Source organism: Leucoraja erinacea, chromosome 2 (assembly GCF_028641065.1).
Source record: "Leucoraja erinacea ecotype New England chromosome 2, Leri_hhj_1, whole genome shotgun sequence".
In the NCBI taxonomy this organism is placed as follows: Eukaryota; Metazoa; Chordata; class Chondrichthyes; order Rajiformes; family Rajidae; genus Leucoraja; species Leucoraja erinaceus.
In genome coordinates, this window is record NC_073378.1 from 47,631,035 (window position 1) to 47,654,946 (window position 23,912).

Genomic DNA, 23,912 nt, shown 5'->3' on the forward strand with positions numbered 1-23,912 from the left:
CCACTTCCTATTGATTCCATTCTCACGCTTATTCCTTCCTGCGCATGCCTGTTAACTCTATTTGATTCTTTTTTACCATTGACCTACACTAAAGGGTAATATACTGGAGCCAATTAACATCTTTTGGGACAAGGAAGGAAACACATAATCTTGGCGAGAACATGCAAGCCCCACAGCGACAGAATCTGTGGTCACAAGTGAAGCTGAGATCCCAGAGCTGTGAATCAGCAGCATTAACTGTGTACAGGGGCACCCATACTTGTGAAATTTGCACATAGATACGTATTTGCACACCAAACATGATCCACCCATGCATCTTTTTGTATAGAAAAAGAACAGACCTTGGTAAAGGTGGCAGCTTTGCCATGAACAGGGGTTCGGCAGGTCATTTGCAGTTGCTGACATAAAGCAGGAAACCTCTCAGCTTCCACCAGCAAAGATGATTTCTCATCCTCTTCCAGCTGAGGAGAGAGAAACACATTTAGTTCAGGCTCTTTATAACTATCAGAATACAATGCAGAGGAATGTTTTTGAGCTCATTACTATCAGAATTTAATATTTGAATATTGACATTTAAATGAAATACTTAAGATGTTGAAGAACCTTCAAGCTGTGGTTATATTGAATAAACCTCAGTTTCTACATATTAGATTTTACAGCTAATAAACACACAGGCGGAGTTGATTAAATGAAAGTCAAGAATAGCTTCCGATGATAATTTTCTCGTGCAATTTTTCATAGATTATACGTGCGCATAAATAAGAATATACTGTTTGCCTTATAGTAAATATATCAGACAAGTCATAAAGTGAATTAACGTGATTTAAAATACAGGATTCTAATGAATTTTCAAAGAGATAACATTCACATGCAAGTTTATTAGTCAAATTACTCCACAGGGAATGAGTACCAGCAGGAGTTTGGTAAATTGGTACAGAACTGTTCATTTTATTTTCCAGCTTTTAAAAATATTTTCATGCAAAATATTTAAAGTGCTTTTATGTAACAACAAAATTAGGAAAATGAAAGAAATGCCAATTTATATAGAAAATGTTGACTACAATATGATGAGGGTGAACACCTGAATTAATCATCTGGTTTATTTAAGAGTCTAACCAGATCTTAATTATTCCCATATATTTAAATATATAGACACAAAGGAACTGATATTTTGATAGGTTGCAGAAATATTTCATATTAGGTAAAACTTGAGTAATTTCTAAAATCCATTAATGTACCTGATTTGAGAATGAATGAAGTGATGAATGCAGTCTGAGACCTTCTTCAGCAAAGATCTGAGAAACACAAAATATTTGCAAATTATTCACACAATCTTCCACAAAATATAATGTTAGCATTGATGTTATACATGTATTTTCAGTGATACATTTTTTTTAGGTGTCCTTGGAATTGTTCGTTGAGAATGACAAGAGTTTACATTTTCATACAAACTTATTGTGTTTGTGATTACTAGTTAGAAAAATTTTAAATAAAGACAAGAAACTAATATTTTAATCACAATGAGTATGCAAACAATAGTTTAAAATGGAGTAGCTATTTATTACCAACAGTGACCTGATTTTCAGGTGGATTTAATTCTATTAATTTAATTCCAAGGATCTTGCAACTTCATTTATTCTCATTGCAATCTCATTTTGACCCATGTGACTGTCACTAGTTCATATTCCTACTTGCATGCCTTTGGTGGTATAAATCAGGTACAGCCATGTTCAGCAACAATTAAAGATATCGTTGTATTGCTCTTTTTGCCAAGGACTTGGTGCATGACTGTAGCATCTAACTACTCGTTACATTGCTGTCACAGAAGAGATACAGTACTTAGTGATTACGCATGCTTTTTCCTCAATACAATTATACTTCATGCATGTAACAAATTGAGTACAGGAAACTCTTCTGATCAAAGATCCTCTAGGATCTTTGCTTCTGATCACCAACTTTATCCCGGCTAATACGGGACAGTTGGCAACCCTATTTATATCCCATCATTCCCTGCATTCTGATCACTACTTTAATCCAGATGTAACAGTTCATCACAAAACTTCTGCTTTTCTATTATATCCAAATGATGGCTACCAATATATTTTTCAAATCCAGTGGTTACCAGCTTTTGGAAAACATAAGTTGCTCTACTAAAAATGCTTTATAAGCAATTATTCATAACGATTTTTAACATATAATGTAGAAACAGGGAACTGCAGATGCTGGTTTACATTAATAAAAGATACAAAGTGCTAGAGTAACTCAGCAGGCCAGGCAGCATACCTAGTAAAACATTGATAGGTGATGTTTTGGGTTGAAACCGTTCTTCAGACTTATTTTGCAAAACAGCAAAGGATACCTCAGTGTTCCAATATTCAGGTACAAACGCAACATTTGTTGGAACAGGCGGGGAATGATGAGATATAAATAAGGTTGCCAACTGTCCCATATTAGCCGGGACATCCCGTATATTGGACTAAATTGGTTTGTTCCATACAGGACTGCCCTTGTCCCGTATTTGACTGCTACTACTCGGGTTGAGGGGACTGTCGGGTCGGCGCGCCCCGCCTCACCCATCCCGACATAGTGCAGCCCATGGAGTGCAGCAGCAGCAGCGCCTCACCCGTGGCTCTGTCAATCGGCAGTCCAGCCAGCTGTCCGACCTTTGGACCTCCGCTTACTGCCGACACCACCACCCCTCCTTCTCATGGCCGATCATCGGTTCATGAGTTAGATTGGGTACCGCACTTTGCGCAAGATGTTGCACGTGCCCGGGCCAAAACTCCTCAGCTGGCCCGCCGGCTGGACTTTGTGTGCATTCCAGCACCCTGGCCAACTCATCATTCACCCAGCCACGGCCGAGTCAGTCAACGAATTGCCGTCGGGAATTTGTCCCTTATTTTGATCTTTTGTCCCTTATTTGGGAGTGAGAAAATTGGCAACCCTAGATATAAACCATGTGTAGCCAATGAGATTAGTTGTAATTGGCATCATGGATGACACTGCCATTGTGGGCCAAGTACCTGTACCTGTACCTGTGCTAAAAATGGCTGCCTCTTACTTAAATCGATCCCAGGTTGGAGGCAAGAATGTTTGAAGTTTATTCAAGAAAGATAAGACAGTAATTAGCATCCTTACTTCAGCTTGGTGAAACAAATCCTGTGTGGTTTTCAAAAGGCCTTCCCCTCTGAAATAATAAGAGAATTGTTAAATATAAAAGCAACATTCTTAGAATGTATTGTAAATGTAATTATTTTAACTAGCTTAAAATGCCAACATAAGATGACTAAATGTATAATGATGAAAGAGCTAATAAAATTTGCTAAGATTGTTAATACAACAAAACAATGCTTGAATGAGGTATATTGCTAAGCGGTAGGGATCAGCCTTGCAAGTTCCCGATCTCAGCTGTGTTGGAAGAAGGAAATGACAAAGGGTGAAAACTATTGATAGAGAGTGGAAGTGCAAAAGAAAAGTCAGAACAAAATTTACCCTGAATTACTATTATCCAGCAGTAGAGATCAGCAAGAATTAGGTGAAAGTTGACTTCCTGATGACTGAGAAGTGGTGTATCACAGTGGGAGATCTAAACATATTAAAAGGCTGTCTAGATTTAATAGATGTATAATATATGTAATAAAGATCTTTCTAATGTGAACAAATTAAAAAGAATCTCCCTGTTCTTTATGGCAATTATCCTATTAAGCTAAAAGTAAAATTGGATTTATAATGGTGGGAGTTGATGTTGGCTTAATAATGGCGCTGAAAAAAAAGCTGCTCACACAAGCAAAAAAACTGCAGATGCTGAAAATCAGAACTAAAAACAGAACATGCTGGCAGAATCTTTGGTTCTGACAAAGTGTCTTGAATCTAAAATGTATATTTATTTTTCCACAGATGCTGCTTGACCTGAGTGCATCCATTATTTTCTGCTTTTATTAAGCATTCAAATCAGATATTACACTGATGGTACCTACTCATACCTTTAACCAGTTATCCAAAATGCATCTTACACTTATTAGGATTAAATTCCATCTGCCATTGCTCTGCACAATTTAGCAGATGATCAACATCATTCTGTATATCATTTTATAACACGAGGAATCAAATTTTATAACAAGAGGAATCGAATTTATAACAAGAGGAATCGAATATAGGAGCAAAGAGGTCCTTCTGCAATTGTACAGAGCCCTGGTGAGACCTCACCTGGAGTATTGTGTGCAGTTTTGGTCCCCTAATTTGAGGAAGGACATTCTTGCTATTGAGGGAGTGCAGCGTAGGTTTACAAGGTTAATTCCCGGTATGGCGGGACTGTCGCATGCTGAGAGAATGGAGCAGCTGGGCTTGTACACTCTGGGGTTTAGAAGGATGAGAGGGTATCTCATTGAAACAAATAAGATTGTTAAGGGCTTGGACACACTAGAGGCAGGAAACATGTTCCCGATGTTGAGGGAGTCCAGAACCATGGGCCACAGTTTAAGAATAAGGAGTAAGCCATTTAGAACGGAGACGAGGAAATACTTTTTCTCACAGAGAGTGGTGAGTCTGTAGAATTCTCTGCCTCAGATGGTGGTGGAGGCAGGTTCTCTGGTTACTTTAAAGAGCAAGCTAGATAGGGCTCTTAAAAATAGAGGAGTCAAGGGATATGGGGAGAAGGCAGGAACGGGGTACTGATTGTGGATGATCAGCCATGATCACATTGAATGGCGGTGCTGGCTTGAAGGGCCAAATGGCCTGCTCCTGCACCTATTGTTTATTGTAGTCTAAGACTGTCTACAGCACCATCATTTGTTATGTACATTGCAAACTTATTAATCATACCTCACACATTCACATCCAAGCCATTAATGTTTATAACAAACAACGATGCTTCCAAAACAGATTAGGGATAATATATATAAGCATCTGGATAAACAGGGTCTGATTAGGAACAGTCAACATGGATTTGTGCCTGGAAGGTCATGTTTAACTAATCTTCTTGAATTTTTTGAAGATGGTACTCGGGAAATTGATGAGGGTAAAGCAGTGGATGTTGTGTATATGGACTTCAGTAAGGCCTTTGACAAGGTTCCTCATGGAAGGTTGGTTAAGAAGGTTCAATGGTTGAGTATTAATGGTGGAGTAGCAAGATGGATTCAACAGTGGCTGAATGGGAGATGCCAGAGAGTAATGGTGGATGGTTGTTTGTCAGGTTGGAGGCCAGTGACGAGTGGGGTGCCACAGGGATCTGTGTTGGGTCCACTGTTGTTTGTCATGTACATCAATGATCTGGATGATGGTGTGGTAAATTGGATTAGTAAGTATGCAGATGATACTAAGATAGGTGGGGTTGCGGGTAATGAAGTAGAGTTTCAAAGTCTACAGAGAGATTTATGCCAGTTGGAAGAGTGGGCTGAAAGATGGCAGATGGAGTTAAATGCTGATAAGTGTGAGGTGCTACATCTTGGCAGGACAAATCAAAGTAGGACGTACATGGTAAATAGTAGGGAATTGAGGAATGTAGGTGAACAGAGGGATCTGGGAATAACTGCACAGTTCCCTGAAAGTGGAATCTCATGTAGATAGGGTGGTAAAGAAAGCTTTTGGTGTGCTGGCCTTTATAAATCAGAGCATTGAGTATAGAAGTTGGGATGTAATGTTAAAATTGTACAAGGCATTGGTGAGGCCAATTCTGGAGTATGGTGTACAATTTTGATCGCCTAATTATAGGAAGGATGTCAACAAAATAGAGAGAGTACAGAGGAGATTTACTAGAATGTTGCCTGGGTTTCAGCAACTAAGTTACAGAGAAAGGTTGAACAAGTTAGGGCTTTATTCTTTGGAGCGCAGAAGGTTAAGGGGGGACTTGATAGAGGTTTTTAAAATGATGAGAGGGATAGACAGAGTTGACGTGGAAAAGCTTTTCCCACTGAGAGTAGGGAAGATTCAAACAAGGGGACATGACTTGAGAATTAAGGGACTGAAGTTTAGGGGTAACATGAGGGGGAACTTCTTTACTCAGAGAGTGGTAGCTGTGTGGAATGAGCTTCCAGTGAAGGTGGTGGAGGCAGGTTCGTTTTTATCATTTAAAAATAAATTGGATAGTTATATGGATGGGAAGGGAATGGAGGGTTATGGTCTGAGCGCAGGTATATGGGACTAGGGGAGATTATGTGTTCGGCACGGACTAGAAGGGTCGAGATGGCCTGTTTCCGTGCTGTAATTGTTATATGGTTATATGGTAGATTGCTATACGATGCCCACTCGTTACAGCGTTGATGTGTGACAGAGATGGACTGCGTGTGTGTTTGTATATATCTAAACCCCTAAATAGACATGATTTTATCTTTAAATCGGACTTTAGCTTGTGCTAAACATTCCCTTTGTGGATAGCTCGATGTATAGTCTTTCCGCTGACTGGATAGCACGCAACAAAAACCTTTTCACTGTACCTCAGTATACGTGACAATAATGAACTAAGCTAAACCTGCCTGTGTCTCACGTTTTCTGTCAAAAAAAACAACAGTAAAACTGTAAAAAGCTACTTGGTCTAATTTATCAATAATGTGACAGTCTGATATAGCTGGAAGGTGCAATGCAAGCCTGAACCCATTGAAGGTTCAGAAAAGCTCCAGCTACATTCTAAAAACATCACAGCTGAATGCAAGGATCAGCAACCTGACTGAGCAAGTGTTAGAAACTAGTATGTCGAACCTGTTTATACTTAAGAAATGTTAGTGTATTCTGGGAGTCTCTGACTGAAGCAGGATATGCCATCGTTGCCAGTTGCCAAAGACAGATCAACTACCAGAGATCTGGTGCTAGTAGAAGATAGTAATGGGAAAACCGCACACCTATTGCCTTTAATCTGCATCCATACATTTAAAATAACATCAGGCATTTGTTTTTTCCTTCAGCGACATTTCATTATAGGATGTCTTAATTTCTACATCATTCAGTTTTATGATTATTCTTATAATAATTTGTAAAGTTTTGTAGGGGTAGTCTTATGTTCACTAAAGATCAGCTGAGAATGCATGAATTATTTCCAACTAATTTATTTTTTCATTCAGTTGTATCAAGATATTAATCTTTTTTTTTTAATAAACCAACGACATTTGTGTGGGGTTGTCAATTTTACCTTGTGAAAAGATACATCGAATATGCCATACTAGACATACTCTGCGCCTGCCGAAGAATCTCATTCTCTTGGTCCTCCCATCTTTCTGTTTCTGCGTCTACATCTGACGTGTGCAATCGCAGCTCCAACCCTAATTTTGCTATCTTTGCCTGTTCCTATATTTAAAACAAAAATATTTTCATTCCAGACGTCATTAGGCAACAAGTGGGTTCAATTAAATATGGACAGAATAAATAGGACTGGAAAGTACTGCAGGTCCTCTCCAGGTTACAGCATGCTTCTCTTCCTGAGAACCTCATAACCTGAACAATTTGCAAGTTTGAAATATGGTCACAAATGGAGTTCCACACGGCAGAAAATGCCGACAGAGGTAGGCTGTTCCATAGGAATACATAGACTGGAGAAGTATTTTAAATCTCCTTTTCCCATTCTTATTAACCAAGCTGATATTAATAAATTTAGCCTAAGTTAATAATGATATTCTGTTAAAAGATTTTATTGCAGGTGAGGTTTTAAATGCTATTCATAGTTGTAAGAAGAACACTTCTGCTGGCCCGGATGGGGTGTCTGAATAGGATTTGCAAAATGGACATGTTAACCAGAATCTATTCTTTCTGGATGCAATGTGGCAAATAAGCGAGATCGGTATTCTGACTGCGCATGCCCAGGTCAAAGGTCACTCTGCATAAACATTGCAGTGGAGCTGTGGACACATTTCATCTGTTTTTTTACAGCTTTGATTCTTCAAGTTAAGAAAATACTGCTTTCAAACTATGAATTAGTTGTATTTATTGGTCCTTTGTTAAAAGCTAAGATAATTTTGTAGTTTTTATTGATCTATGCTTCGGTGAATGAGCGAGGCGGGGAAGGTCCAGTGGCCGTCCGGCAGCACTTGCTGTGCTGGGGACCCGGGTTCGATCCTGGCTGCGGATGAGGTGCGGGTCTGTGTGCGTGCAGCTGCTGAGAATGTCTCTCCGCCGGTCCAGTCTCTTCCCCCCCCCCGTCTCCCACTCACATCTGCCCCCTCTATCTTGCTGTTACACCCTGCTCTCCCGCTACCTGGCATTTCCGTTCCTCAGATTAAATATATTTTTACATGTAAATCATGAATAAAGATACAAATTTATACACAGTTTATACAGTCAGCGCTTCGTTCACTTTTTCTTTATGGTGAATGACCTTTGACAAATCCCATGATTCCTTGCATTTTTCAGAATACCAAACTCGCTTATTCCAGCAAGTGTCAAGAACAGTCGTCTGCAGCCCTGCAGCAGCCAGCAAGTCTATCCCTCCCGTCTCCCAAACGATCATCAAATGCACAGGCTGTATATAGAACAGTACAGCACAGGAATGAACCCTTTGGCCCTCAATGTTTGTGCCGAACATGCCTAGTTAAATTGATCTCAATTGTCTGTACCTTATCCATACCCTTCTATTCCCCACACTTCCATGTGTCAATCTAAAAGCTTCTTAAATGCCACTATCATCTTCCTCCACCACCTCCCCATGGCAAAGAATTCCAGGACTCCACCATTCAGACTGAAAAACTTGCCCCCTCTCACCTAATAACTATGCCCTCTGGTGGTGGACATTTCTACCCTGAAAAAAACATTTTGACTGTCTACCCTATGCTTCTCATAGTCGAACATATGTAAACTGGCGATGTCTTGTACATACTAATTTCAACTAGCATAGCTAATACATTGCATCTGTACAGAGTAGACCATTCAGGTTAATGTGTGTCTGCTGGTTGAAAGAGGCTGCCCAATTGGCCACACTCGCCTGTTCTTTCCCCACAGTTATTTGAATTCCTACACAATCAATGCCTGCAAGACGAAAACAAAGCTGTAACTCTTACCTCAGCATCTAGTTTGACTGCTTTAACTACCTTCAGATTTGCAGAGTGCTTCTGTTTCAAAAGACAAAAAATATAAAAAGCATAAGAATACAACATTCAATTTTTAAAAGAGTGCAAAAGATGACTGAAAAGATTTACTATAGTAAGTCTTCATGTGATTTCTTGGTAAATGTCTTCGTCTTAATATAAGCAAAACATTAAATCTGGTGATTAATTCCATCAGAGTGGTGTCTGGGATTCCAGAGTAATGTTTTGTAAGCTTTCATAAAAGAATGTCAAACCTGAAAATGTATTAGGTGCATATCGTGTTTGAAAATAATTTGTCTATCGTGCGATTTGGATGATTTTGGACAAATTAAGTTAGAGAGAAACAACTGACAAAAATCTAAGCATGCAAGCTTAGGAGACTAGCAGGCTAAGCAAGGTGGTGAATCTATGGAATTTGTTGCCACAGAAGGCTGTGGAGGCCAAGTCAGAGGATATCTTTAAGGCAGAGGTAGATATATTCTTGATTAGTATGGGTGTCAGGTTTATGTCGCAATGGCAGGAGAACGGGGTTAGGAGGAAGAGATAGATCAGTCACGATTGAATGGCAGAGTACACATGATGGGCCGAATGGCCTGATTCTGCTCCTTATGACTTTATAAGCCAAGAATTCATTCAAGTTCTATGACATTTATTATCTCATCCCATCACCATCAAATCTCATTGTAATACAGAAGCATTTTACATAATATCAGTTAATCTTCCACGGCACTATTCACAGGTTATTTGAAGCTACTTGTCAAGTTAGTCTATCCCATTAACATCACTGTCTAATAATGACGTCTGGAGAAATAACTTTAATAGCTGCAAAAACTAGTTACAGATTCTAATGGTTGTTGCTGGAGGTTTCTTAGTTGGTACTTAATTTGCTCCACTTAGTAGCTCTACCTTATCTCAAGCAGAATAAGTAGGGTAATTCTATTCCGTTTTCCTTGCGTTCACTGATCACATCTGAGTGTGGGAGATAATTTCAGTACCTACGATTATAGAATTACTGAGTCATGTGTTTTATGCTATTTTACCTAAAACAAACTTGATATATGACATTTGTAAATAAACGTCACTCATATATGGGCTACCCTGAGAATTGCACTGCCATGACAACCTGGTCATCTCCCACATGATCTCTAGTAATCCTCACATTTTGCAGTTGATTTGTTAATTTGGGACACAACATCTCACATATTTCACAGATAAGTGCATAACGCAATTCATTGAAAAACCCTTGCTTTCAGAAACCACATCTAACTGCAAGAAAAGGTAACAAGTTCTTTAGAGAAGCCGAAAGCCAAAGTTGAGCAAATGTGTGGACAATTCTGAACATGCAAATACAATACAATACAATACCGTTTATTTGTCATTTGAACCTCACATGAAGCTCAAACGAAATTTGGTTTCTGCAGCCATACAAGAAAAGAACCAAGCCACACACCAACACAATTTACACAAACATCCATCACAGTGAATCTCCTCCTCACTGTGATGGAAGGCAAAGTCTTGTCTCTCTCCTGCTCTCCATTCCTCTCCCGAAGTCAAAGTCAAAGCCTCCAGTGGGCGCTAACAAGTCTGCAGCCATTTAAAGCCGCGCCGGGTGATGTAAGGCCCTGCTCCGGGTCCTGGAGCAGGGCCTTACCTGCCCCACTTAATGCCTCTGTCCCACTTAGGCAATTCTTTAGGCAACTACAGGCGACTAGGCTGTCGCCACATGGTTGCCGGGGGTGTCACCTGTATGTCTCTTCAGTCACTCAAAGAATCGTTGCATATTTCTGGTCGCCGCTGGACTTTGAAATGTTCAAAGCTTTTCGGCGCCAGTCGGCTAGTCGTAGGTTGTCACCAGGATGACGTAGGTTGTCGCAAGTTGTACTGACTTCGGTGAATTCCATTGGCGACTACCTTCGTCAACCGGCGACAGGTACCGGCGACTCAATTGTCTTACCTTGTCGTAGCTTGTAGTGGGTGGACGTAGGTGGAAGTCCTAATGGGTCACCGGTAGCTTGCCGTAGCTTGGTGGTTGGTTGGTGCAGACATTGTTGTAGGGGGGTTCAGTCGCCGGTTTTTCGGCGACCTACTATGACTAGACAGTCGCCGGCAGTCGCCAAAAAAATCGTCTAAGTGGGACAGGCCCATTACACAATGATTGCATAAAAGGGTCTGATGATTTGCAATCATCTGTTTTATGTTACGGCACAAAGTCTAAATTACCTAATTGTGTGTGATGTCTGAAAGTGAATTTTAAGCTAAAACTTATCTTAACTTGAAAACTTTAACTTTGTAAACTCACCCCTGGTCTTGGTAGTGAAAGGTATGCACGCTTCTCTCCTAGAACACACATGCAAATAAACAAATGTGAATGAGACAAATTAAATGCAAAGAAATGCATCCATATTTTCAGTTATTTTTGCTAAATCTTAACTTTTAAAACCTTTCAAGTAGTAAATATTGATCACAGAGCAATTTTTATTGCAACATATTGTTACTTATATATGGCAATTTTTGACAGATACTCTCAAAATATTTTATCATCATAATCAGAATGTTTTTCTTTAAATCTAAATCGAATTTTCTTTTAATCTGATGTGCAAATCATAAAAATAAATTACATTTTTTAAATGCGTTCTGTCAAATATCACCCATCTGTAATTTCTTTCTCTATAACACAGTTTTAGTTGGGCGAACAGCGTGAAAATTGGATAGGAAATACATTCTATAAATGTGGTAGCCCAAGGCACACTGTCAAACATAACCAACTTTTCACAGAGCATTAAAAGTAACACCACTCACTGCATTGGACATATCCGAGACTGAACACAAGTGCCTAAAACGGCATCTGCCAAAATGGACTTGTAATTGTCAGGTACTATGGCAACAATGCAGTACAGTGACCTAACTTAGAACTTAAATATTAATTGTTCCTCATTCACATTATTTTCTTTTGGAGTCATAGTCATACAGAATGGAAACAGGCCCTTCGGTGTGACTTGTCCACGCCGACCAAGATGCCCAAACCAAGCTAGTCCCATTCACCCAAGTTTGGCCCATATCCCTCTAAATCTTTTCTATCTATATTCTAGTCCAAATGTCTTTCAAATGTTGAACAAAAGAACTAATGATGCTGGTTTACACAAAAGGACACAAAGTGCTGAAGTAACTCATCGGGTCAGTCAGCATCTCTGGAGAATATGGATAAGTGACATTTTGGATTGGGACTCTTCTTCTGGTTGAGTTATTCTTCTTCTGGTCCCTCATTCAGGTTGAGCACATTGTGCCCTTATTTAAATGTTGTTATTTTGACAGTGCTGCAACTGTGTACTGAAAATCCCCCTTGTTAAACCAACCAGAATAATGTTGCAAAGCAATTTCCAAACATTTTCTTTGCCCATCACATTGTGTTCCTCATCCCGTTGCATTACAGTGCACAGTTTGCAAAGAAAGAACTGGGTCTACATCTTGGAAAGGAAACATTTAGCTGACACACAGAAAAGCCCCAGATTGTATAAGAAACCATAAAGAAGGTTTATTATTTATATATATCATGAGATTATTTATTATCAAAATTTGACAACCTGACCATTAAATTGGATTCCTGTGAGATATAATTCATGAACAAAATATTCAGAATTTCAGGAATTTATAATAAAGACCACTCCTTGTAACAAATTATTAACCTGTCTCTTTTAAAGGAAACAACTGAATTTAACAATCTGAAGAACTGGTTCTTAAAAGAGTTAAAGAACAAATAGACTCTTGACCAAATTATAAATAAAATTTAGATAAAGATTATGTACATTTTTGAGGGCATCTGTAGTGTTTCAGTGTCACGAGAGATGATGCACACATGACTCTAGAAACTAATATCAACACCAGGTTAATACCTCTGTAAAATCTTTAGCTATTCCGTTTTGGAATCCAGTATTAGCATTGTTGCTGAAACAGTATTTTAAATAAATGATAAATGATGGACTACATGCCACATAGGTTGCTAGATTATGATATATGGTGTTTTGAGTTGTCAGCACAATTTCAAATCAAGCCATTATCCCACAGAATGTGTTCAGGCATATATTTTCGTGAAATGATGTGCAGCTGACAACCTTGAGTAAACAGCTGCATTAAGAAATCTCCATGTTAAAGAAGATAGAGTTATAATTGCACTCAAACATGTGCATACTTATTGGCATCAACATTTTGGTTCAAATTTAATCTCAAAGAGCCAATGAGGAATGAATTATTTATTACAGTGAAAAATGTTAAAACAAAAATTATTCCAAGGTGCGAAATGGGCAGATAAAGCACTTTTTACACATCACTTAATCTTCATGCAGTAATGTAAGGATTCAAGTTTACAAGCACGTGGTCTGGAAATTATGTTGCATACGCAATGCTTCTACTTGATACATGGGTAAAGTTTATGTTAAATCCAATCAGTCAGCAAACATCTATTGCAGGGAGTTTAAGAGGGAACTGCAGATGCTGGAAAATCGAAGGTAGACAAAAGTGCTGGAGAAACTCAGCGGGTTGAGTCTGAAGAAGGGTTTTGTCCTGAAACTTTGCCTATTTCCTTCGCTCCATAGATGCTGTTGCACCCGCTGAGTTTCTCCAGCACTTTTGTCTATCATCTATTGCAGGGAGGTCTAGGGGCATCTTGGAAGCAAAGCAGTACACACACCCCTATCTACAATCATGGTGCTGCAGTAGAAATGATCGAAAGCTTCAAATTTATTGGAATAAATATCATCAGAATTTGTCCTGGACCATCTAATTCAAAGCTATAATCAAGAACGCACAACAACACCTCTACTTCCTTAGAATGCTTAGGAAGTACGGTATGTCAACAACTCTCACCATCATATCAGGACGTGTTGCTGCCTGGTTTGAAAACAGCTCCATCCAAGACCACAATAAATAGCAGAGATTTGTGGACGTAGCCCAGACTATTGCACAAACCAGCCTCCCTTCCTTTTACTTCATTTACACTTCATACTTCAACATAATTAAGGACCAGTCTCACCCCAATCACTCTTTCATCCCTCTCCCATCAGGCAAGAGGTACAGTAGTTTGAAAAAGCATACCTCTTGATTCCGTTTCTTCCCAGCTGTTATTAGGCAATTGAATGGTCTTCTAGAATCAGCTAGAGTGTGGCCCTGACCTCCCTTCTACCTCATTGGAGACCGAATGATCTTCAATCGGATATCAATGTTATACCTTGCCCTAAATGTTGTACCCTTTATCCGTGCATGGTGGACTGCTTGATTGTCTTGATTCAATTCAATTATACTTTATTGTCACATATACCTAGGTACTGTGAATTTCTTTGTTTTGCATACAACCCAGTAAAATCATACAGCAGACCTCACCTAGAAAGAGTTGCCACGTTTCTGGCACCGACAAAGTTACAAAAGGTTACACTCTGCTTGAAATGCTATGAAATTGAACTTGGTAGCCTGCACTCTGCTTGAAATGCTATGAAATTGAATTTGGTGGCCTGCACTCTGCTTGAAATGCTATGAAATTGAATTTGGTGGCCTGCACTCTGCTTGAAATGCTATGAAATTGAATTTGGTGGCCTGCACTCTGCTTGAAATGCTATGAAATTGAATTTGGTGGCCTGCACTCTGCTTGAAATGCTATGAAATTGAATTTTGGTGGCCTGCACTCTCCGTGAAATGTTATGAAATTGAATTTTGTGGCCTGCACTCTCCATGAAATTGAATTTGGTGGCCTACACTCTGCTTGAAATGCTATGAAATTGAATTTGGTGGCCTGCATTCTGCTTGAAATGCTATGAAATTGAATTTGGTGGCCTGCACTCTGCTTGAAATGCTATGAAATTGAATTTGGTGGCCTGCACTCTGCTTGAAATGCTATGACATTGAATTTGGTGGCTTGCACTCTCCATGAAATGCTGTGAAATTGAATTTGGTGACCTGCACTCTGCTTGAAATGCTATGAAATTGAATTTGGTGGCCTGCATTCTGCTTGGAATTTTAAGGAATAGCCGTGAGTGAACTGCCAGCCCACCAGCCCCGAGTGACTGATCTGCCAGCCCACCAGCCCTGAGTGACTGAGCTGCCAGCCTACCAGGCCTGAGTGACTGAGCTGATAGCCCAAGAATCCATTTGGCCCACAATATCCATACTAGCGCTTCAGACAGAGAGTTGTGAATCTCTCTTTTTCACACAGAGAGTTGTGAATCTGTGGAATTCTCTGATTCAGAGGGCAGTGGAGGTTGGTTCTCTGGATACTTTCAAGAGAGAGCTAGTTAGGGCTCTTAAAGATAGCAGAGTCAGGGGATATGGGGAGAAGGCAGGAACGGGGTACTGATTGTGGATGATCAGCCATGATCACATTGAATGACGGTGTTGGGTCGAAGGGCCAAATGGCCTACTCCTGCGTCTATTGTCTATTGACCCAAAACATCACACACTCCTTCTCTCCAGAGATGCTGCCTGTCCCACTGAGTTACTCCAGCTTTTTGTGTCTATCTTCATTATTAAGGCATAAAGATATAGTTGATATATGAAATTGGGGAGCACTTGGGCTCCAGAGGGAATAGTAATTGAGGTACATTAAACATGTTTGATTGGTTGTGGTTCAAAAAGGAAGAGATCTTAAAGGAGTTTCTTTTGTCCCTTTTCAGCACAATTCCTAGTTAAGTGCTGTGATGGTTCCAGTAGATGGAGATGTTGCACTGTGAAAAATGTACACAGCAACACTCATTTGCAGTGGCTCCATTCTTCATCCTGAGGCTATCTTTACTTTGTTCACAACAAACAGAGCATCACATGAATATTTCCCTCATCTACAGCAAAGTTTGCCATGGATTCTAATATTATTATACAGCATACAACATTTCAAGATAAGATTTGGAATTACCTTTGAATCAATTCAAAGCAACACAGTAAACTCAGAATGACATGGTAGCCTCTAATAATCTACAATAATGTGTTTTTTGACAAAGTATTTTTTACTGTATTAAACACTAGTTGTTGCTACAGTTCTGACCCATTACACCAGGTACAGCACTACTAATGAAATGAAGTACTTCAGCGTAAATTTTCACTATTCTCAAAATCTGGTATAATTTTCCTTACTTTTTGCACCTCTTAAAATGTGCACACTTATAGAAATTAATTGCAACATTCAGACTAATTGTAGGGATACAGGGATCTTACCATGTTTATGTGAAAATGCATAATGATGTATTTAAGTAGAATAGAGTCACATTTAGAGTGAAACAATCATTTTGACAGGAATGAGGCAGAAAAGTCATTTCATCTAAAGTTTTCTTCTGAAGGACACAAAGTGTTGGAGTAACTCAGCAGGTCAGGCTGGAAAACATGGATAGGTTATGTCTCAGATCGGGACCCTTCTGCACAGTCTAAGGAAGTGTCCCGACCCAGAATGTCACCTATCCATTTTCTCCAGCAAGTTGTGTCATTTTGTGTAAACCAGCACATGCAGTTCTTTGTTTCTAAAGTTTTATTCTGGTCTTGCAAGTATTAAAATTGTATTCTAAAAGATATTCCGTGGAAGCCATGCCAACTGCATAGCATTACTGAGATTTCAATATGCTCAAGAAAATAACAAACTTCAATTAAATAGTTACATAAATTTCAGAGAACTTTGATACTGCCCTTGAAGGGTGGAACTCTTTTCACAGTTAGAGATATGGCAAGCGTCATCCTGTTATTTTTTCAACAGAACAAATCAATCATGATAAGCAAAGCCACAAGAATCACGAAGAGAGTTGTGGTAGAAACTCAACTTGGTCTGTGTCAACTACGAGCTAAATTTAGTATTGGACTTCAGATAAGCAGCACAAAAATGTGATCAATTTCCAAAGAATGGAATGAAGCTGGTTTCAGGCTGATGTTTTCACAGAAAAATTGGTTACTCAAGCCAAAATAATGTTCTGTGCACTTGCAGCCTAGGCTCGGCATGCAGATCACAAGTAAAACCAGGAAGTCACATTCAGGAAAAATTCTAATTTTCGACATTCCTTATACAGGATGGGATTTAAAAAAATATAAAGTGGATCATATTAGTGGGGTGGGGTGGCTGGTTATTGACTCTAAATATTGTTAGCTCCTCAGTGAAAACTGTTGGTGCCAAATCAAAAGTTGCAGGCAAAAGAAAGCATAGCATGTATCCCGTGGGATGCAAGATTAACTGAATTACACAACATCACACGTGGGTTCATTACATGGATGTTGAGATGTTTTCACTCATGGGTAGTCTCAAACGAGTTTACAGAATTTCAAGCACTGGTCTTTAAAACTGAGGCACAATTTTTTTTTCCCCTTGAAGAGAAGAATACACTTCTGGAATTTTTGACCCCAGAGAGATGAGGAGATTGAATCATTACAAGTATTTAAAGTGGAGGCAGATACAATTTTAGTAAGATAGGAAGATTAAGGGCTATGGGGATCCAGCACAGAGGAGGAATTGAGGCCTGGCATAGATCAGCCATGTTCCTATGGAAAGGCAGGATAGGACTAAGTGGGCCAAATGTGACCTGCTACTGCTTCTATCTTCTTGTGCACCATTCGTATCAACCTCAGTTAAGCCAGATGTTGTGATCATTATTTCAATTTAGTAGTAACATATGCCCTTATTTTAGAATTATAATTAATCCCTCAGTACGATATAAAAGTCTATGCCACTCCCTGGCAACTCCCCCCCCCCCCCCCCCCATCAGACAAAAGGTATAGAAGTGTGAAAACACACACCTCCAGATTCAGGGACAGTTTCTTCCCAGCTGTTATCAGGCAACTTGATCATCCTACCATAACCAGAGCAGTGCTGAAATACTATCTACCTCTTTGGTGACCCTCGGAGTATCCTTGATCGGACTTTGCTTGATACAGACTTTTCTACTGACTGGATAGCTCGCAACAAAAGCTTTTCACGGTACATGTGACAATAAATTAAACAGAACTGCTTTGAAAAATACAAACAATGGATATAAAAACTGTGGCTTATCTCAGACTCCAAATTCAAGCCGACCACTCTTCCTGATGCTATGCCTTGCAAATAGTTAACCAGTGCCACGTGTATTGATTAAAAGACCCCAGGATTTTTCAGTCAATTTAATTATATGCTATTTACTACTATCATCTAATATTAATATTGCAATTATTCACTGTTGTTCATCCATATAGTAATCCAGCATGGAAACAGGCCCTTCAGCCCAACTTCCCTATGCCGACCAACATGCCACATCTACACTAGTCCCACCTGCTTAAGTTTGGCCCATATCCCTCTAAACCCATTGTATCCATGTGCCTGTTTTTTAAACATTGTGATAGTACCTGTCTCAACTACCTCCTCTGGCAGTTTGTTCGAAATGCCCACCACCCATTGTGTAAAAAGGTTGTCCCTAGTTCCTATGTCCTCTGGTTCTTGATTCCCTTACTCTGAATAAAAGACTGTGCATTTACTGTATCTATTTCGCTTATGATCTCATCTTATACTTAGTGCACAGAACCTAAATCCAATTCTAATACAAAGAATATTTAAACCTCAGATTATTTACCTTTTCGTCCTTCAAACACATCATTAATTTCCTTCAACAGGATGGACATATCGTTCAGTTGTGACTCCCAGGCCTCACAAAAGACTTCCAGATTTTCTTTGGCAATCTTACTTGAAGGGTGAAGAGCCAAGGTCTGTGCAGCCGAAATGATCTGGACAAAGCAGAATAATTCACTTGACAGTACAAAGGAAATCTATTATTGACCAGGTATTATTAAAGATGTAAAAATAGTAAACATTAGAACATTGCATGTCAAAGATTCCTGCATTCGCATAGTAAATCTGAGGAAAGACATTCTTGCCATAGAAGGAGTACAGAGAAGGTTCAACAGACTGATTCCTGGGATGGCAGGACTTTCATATGAAGAAAAACTGGATAGACTCGGCTTGTACTCGCTACAATTTAGAAGATTGAGGGGGGATCTTATAGAAACTTACAAAATTCTTAAGGGGTTGGACAGGCTAGATGCAGGAAGATTGTTCCCGATGTTGGGGAAGTCCAGAACAAGGGGTCACAGCTTAAGGATAAAGGGGGAAATCTTTTAGGACAGAGATGAGAAAAAAAAAATTCACACAGAGTGGTGAATATCTGGAATTCTCTGCCACAGAAGGTAGTTGAGGCCAGTTCATTGGCTATATTGAAGAGGGAGTTAGATGTGGCCCTTGTGGCTAAGGGGATCAGGGGGTATGGAGAGAAGGCAGGTACGGGATACTGAGTTGGATGATCAGCCATGATCATATTGAATGGCGGTGCAGGCTCGAAGGGCCGAATGGCCTACTCCTGCACTTATTTTCTATGTTTCTATGTTTCTAAATAAAGTGTGCTCAGATCTGCATCATAGCTGTGGACTGAATTCAGAAGGCACCTAAGTGTGGCAATCATAAGGTATTACTATGGGAGTAAAATTAAAGCAAACATTAACATAGATAATAAAACATCACAATCTATGTTATGAAGCAGTGCTATTCTGCTTCACCTCAATGCCCATCCCTTCATCCTATAAGGAACCATTAAGCAAAATTAAACCACTTCATTAAAAGCAATATTAATTGTTCTCATTAGTTGGTCTTCTTTCATACATCTTCTGAATACTCATTACTCATGCTGAAGCAATGTGAATAAATGTTAGGCATAGATTGCCTGTTCACCACAATCCCTTACAATTGACCTCCCAGAGTCCCCCATGATAGGCTGATTCAGAAGATTAGAATGCACAAGATTAATAGTGACTTGATTGTATGAATTTGGGCTTGTTAATTAGTTTGTAGACAACAAGTTTACTGGGGTTGCACACTGCGAGGAAGACTAATAATAATAATAATAATAATAATATCTTATTTATATAGCACATTTTTAGTCAACTTGCATTGACCCCAAAGTGCTTCACATAATTACATTACATTTACACACAGGCAAAGGTGGGTGAAGTGTCTTGCCCCAAGGACACAACGACAGTATGCACTCCAAGCGGGATTCAAACCGACTACCTTCCGGTCGCCAGCCGAACACTTAGCCCATTGCGCCATCTGTCGTCCCACTGTCAAAGTATACAGCGGGATAATGACTAGCTACTGAAATGGGTGGAGAAATGACGGATGAACTTTAATCAGAGAAATTGTGAAGGAGGTCAAATGCACTTTGGGAGGTCAATTGTAAGGGGAAAATGTGCAATTAATGGCATGACCCTTAATAGCAATGATGTACAGAGGGATATTTGGGTGCAAGTCCATAACTCCCTGAAAGTGGCAACACAGTAGATAGAGTGCTAAACAAGGCATATGGTCTGAAGAAGTGTCTCGACCGAAACGTCACCCATTCCTTCTCTCCAGAGATCCTGCCTATCCCGCTGAGTTACTCCAGCTTTTTGTATCTATCAAGGTATATGGTATGGTTGCTTTCATAGGTTGGGACATTGAGTATAAGAGTCATAATGCAGCTTTAAAGGACTTTGATTAGGCCACATTTGGGGTATTGTGTGCAGTTTTGGATGTCGCATTACAGGAAGGATGTGAAGACTTTGGAAAGAGTGCAGAGGACGTTTAGCAAAATGATGCCTGGATTAGGAGGTATTTGCTTTAAGGAGAGATTGGACAGACTGGGTTGTTTTTTCTGGAATGCCGGAGGCTGTGGGGAAACCTGATAGAACTATATAAAATTATGAGTCATAGATTGAGTGAACATTAAAAATCTTTTTCCAAGGATGGTAAAATCAAATACTAGAGGGCAAAGCTTTAAAGTAGGAGGGGCACAGTTTAAAGGAGATGTGCAGGGCAAATTATTTTTACACAGAGGGTGATGAGTGCCTGGAGCACGTTGCCTATGGTGGTGGTTGAAGCAGATATGTTAGTGACATTTAAAAAACTTTGGGATAGGCATATGGATATGGGTTATGTGCAAATGGATAAGTGATGGTCTAAGCATCATGTTCGGCACCGACATTGTGGGTCAAAGGATCTGTTCTTGTGCTAATCTGTTCAATGGTCTTTGTTCATATGGTGTCTGGAAAAAAGCGGAAGGCTTAAATGTACGCTTTACAATATAGATGGTCAAAATGAGAAACTAAAACAAATTCTGAACTAAATTAAAGATGTAAATCCAAGTTCTCAAATCAAACAACATGCATATCACCACAAATTACCATGCCACTACTGGAAAATGATGAACAGTGAATAACTCATACCTGTGGACCAATGACCTGAAATGTTTCTTCTGCATGTAAACAAGTAATTTCCAAGGGTTCACTTCCTGAAACGTGTCGCAGTAATCGAGAAGTCTGCATGGTTTAGGGTGGAGGAGGAGGGGGGAGGTGAGGTGATGGAAGAAAGTACAACGTTTTAAGACCTCATGTCAGATTCAGATTCAGATTCAATGTTAATTGTCATTGTCAGTGTACAGTACAGAGACAACGAAATGCATTTACGAAATGCATGTTCAAATCTCTCCGCAGGTTTCACTAAACCCAGCTCAGATAACCACAAATTAAATAATAAAACAAATTAAATAAACTGCATGCGTTTCCAGGTTCCATTCATTAAAAATAAACTCTTTCACATTATTAATAGAGTAATACAGTGTGGAAACAGGCTCTTCAGCCCAATATGCCCACACCGGCCAATCTGTCTCAGCTACACTAGCCCCATCTGCCAGCATTTGGCCCATATCCCTCCAAACCTATCCTATCCATGTACCGGTCTAACTGTTTCTTATATATTGGGATAGTTCCTGCCTCAACATCCTCCTCTGGCAGCTTGTTCCATACATCCACCACCCTTTGTGTGAAAAAGTTACCCCTCAGATTCCTATTCAATCTTTTCCCCTTCACCTTAAACCTATGTTCTCCGGTGCTCGATTCACCTACTCTGGGCAAGAGACTCCGTGCATCTACCCGATCTATTCCTCTCATGATATTCATCACTATAAGATCACCCCTCATCCTCCTGTGCTCCAAGAAATAGAGTCGCAGCCTACTCAACGTCTTCCCATAGCTCAGACCTTCTAGTCCTGGCAACCTCCTCGTAAATATTCTCTGTACCCTTTCCAGCTTGACAACATCTTTTCTATAACACGATGCCCAGAACTGAACACAATACTCTAAATATGGCCTCACCAACATCTTATACAACTGCAATATTGCCTCCCAACTTCTATACTCAATACTCTGGCTGATGAAGGCCAATGTGCCAAAAGCGATCTATTGTACCTGCGACTCCACCTTCAGGGAACTATGCACCTGAACTCCTAGATTCCTCTGCTCCACAACACTATCCAGAGCCCTACCATTCACTGTGTAGGTTCTGTCCATGTTAAACTTTTCAAAATGCAACAACTCATATTTTTCTGCATTAATTCCATCAACTATTCCTCAGCCCACTTGACCAATTGATCACGATCCTGCTGCAATTTTTCACAACCATCTTAACTATCTGCAAAACCATCCCTTTCGTATAATCTGCAAATGTGCTAATCTTAATGCTTGGATTTTTTCCACACAACATAAATATTTCAAATTTAATGCATAAGAGCATTACATAACTTAACATGTTCAAGAAGGAACTGCAGATGCTAGAATATCGAATGTAGACACAAGTGCTGGAGAAACTCAGAGGGTGCAGCAGCATCTATGGAGAAAAGGAAATAGGCAACGTTTTCCGGCGGAAACCCTTCTACAGGCTGATGTGGGGGGGGGGGGGGGGGGGGAAGAAAGGGGAAAGGAAGAGGAGGAGCCAGACGGCTGAGGGAGAGCTGAGAAGGGGAGGAGCCAGCAAGGGTTACCAGAAATTGGAAAAGTTAATGTTCATGCCGCTAGGGTGCAAACTGCCCAAGCGGAATATGAGGTGCTGCTCCTCCAGTTTCCGGTGGTGCTCACTCTGGCCATGGAGGAGGCCCAGGACAGAAATGTCCGATTCGAAATGGGAGGGGGAGTTGAAGTGCTGAGCCACAGGGAGATCAGGTTGGTTAATGCGTGCCGAGCGGAGGTGTTCGGCGAAACGATCGCCAAGCCTACGCTTGGTCTCACCGATGTAGATCAGCTGACATCTAGAGCAGCGGATGCAATAGATGAGGTTGGAGGTGGTGCAGGTGAATCTCTGATGCACCTGGAATGACTGCATGGGTCCTTGAATGGAGTCGAGGGGGGAGGTAAAGCGACAAGTGTATCATTTCTTGCAGTTGCGACGGAAAGTGCCCGGAAAGGGCGTGGTGCGGGAGGGAAGGGAAGAATTGACAAGGGAGTTACGGAGGGAGCAGTCTTTGCGGAAAGCAGACAGGGGGGAGATGGGAAGATGTGGCGAGTGGTGGGGTCACGTTGGAGCTGGTGTAAATGACGGAGGACTATTTGTTGTATGTGACGGCTGGTGGGGTAAAAGGTGAGGACTAGGGGAACTCTGCCCTTGTTGCAAGTGGGGGGATGGGGAGAGAGAGCAGTGTTACGGGGTATTGAAGAGACCCTAGTGAGAGCCTCATATAACCATATAACAATTACAGCACGGAAACAGGCCATCTCGGCCCTACAAGTCCGTGCCGAACAACTTTTTTCCCTTAGTCCCACCTGCTTGCACTCATACCATAACCCTCCATTCCCTTCTCATCCATATGCCTATCCAATTTATTTTTAAATGATACCAACGAACCTGCCTCCACCACTTCCACTGGAAGCCTATTCCACACCGCTACCAGTCTCTGAGTAAAGAAGTTCCCCCTCATGTTACCCCTAAACTTCTGTCCCTTAATTCTGAAGTCATGTCCTCTTGTTTGAATCTTCCCTATTCTCAAAGGGAAAAGCTGATTCACATCAACTCTGTCTATCCCTCTCATCATTTTAAAGACCTCTATCAAGTCCCCCCTTAACCTTCTG

General features: G+C 40.3%; 1 protein-coding gene across 1 annotated transcript in view; it reads right to left on the reverse strand.

Annotated features, from left to right (window-relative positions):
- ctnnal1 (catenin (cadherin-associated protein), alpha-like 1) overlaps nt 1-23,912 on the reverse strand; it is a 312,118-nt gene that overhangs the window by 7,381 nt on the left and 280,825 nt on the right. The window contains exons 10-17 of the mRNA XM_055656355.1: nt 21,240-21,332; nt 18,560-18,710; nt 11,305-11,342; nt 8,979-9,029; nt 7,121-7,275; nt 3,139-3,187; nt 1,239-1,295; nt 342-461 (exon numbers count right to left, since the gene is read on the reverse strand). Of these exons, the coding sequence (XP_055512330.1) occupies nt 342-461; nt 1,239-1,295; nt 3,139-3,187; nt 7,121-7,275; nt 8,979-9,029; nt 11,305-11,342; nt 18,560-18,710; nt 21,240-21,332 (714 nt within the window). The remainder of the gene's footprint in view (nt 1-341; nt 462-1,238; nt 1,296-3,138; nt 3,188-7,120; nt 7,276-8,978; nt 9,030-11,304; nt 11,343-18,559; nt 18,711-21,239; nt 21,333-23,912) is intronic.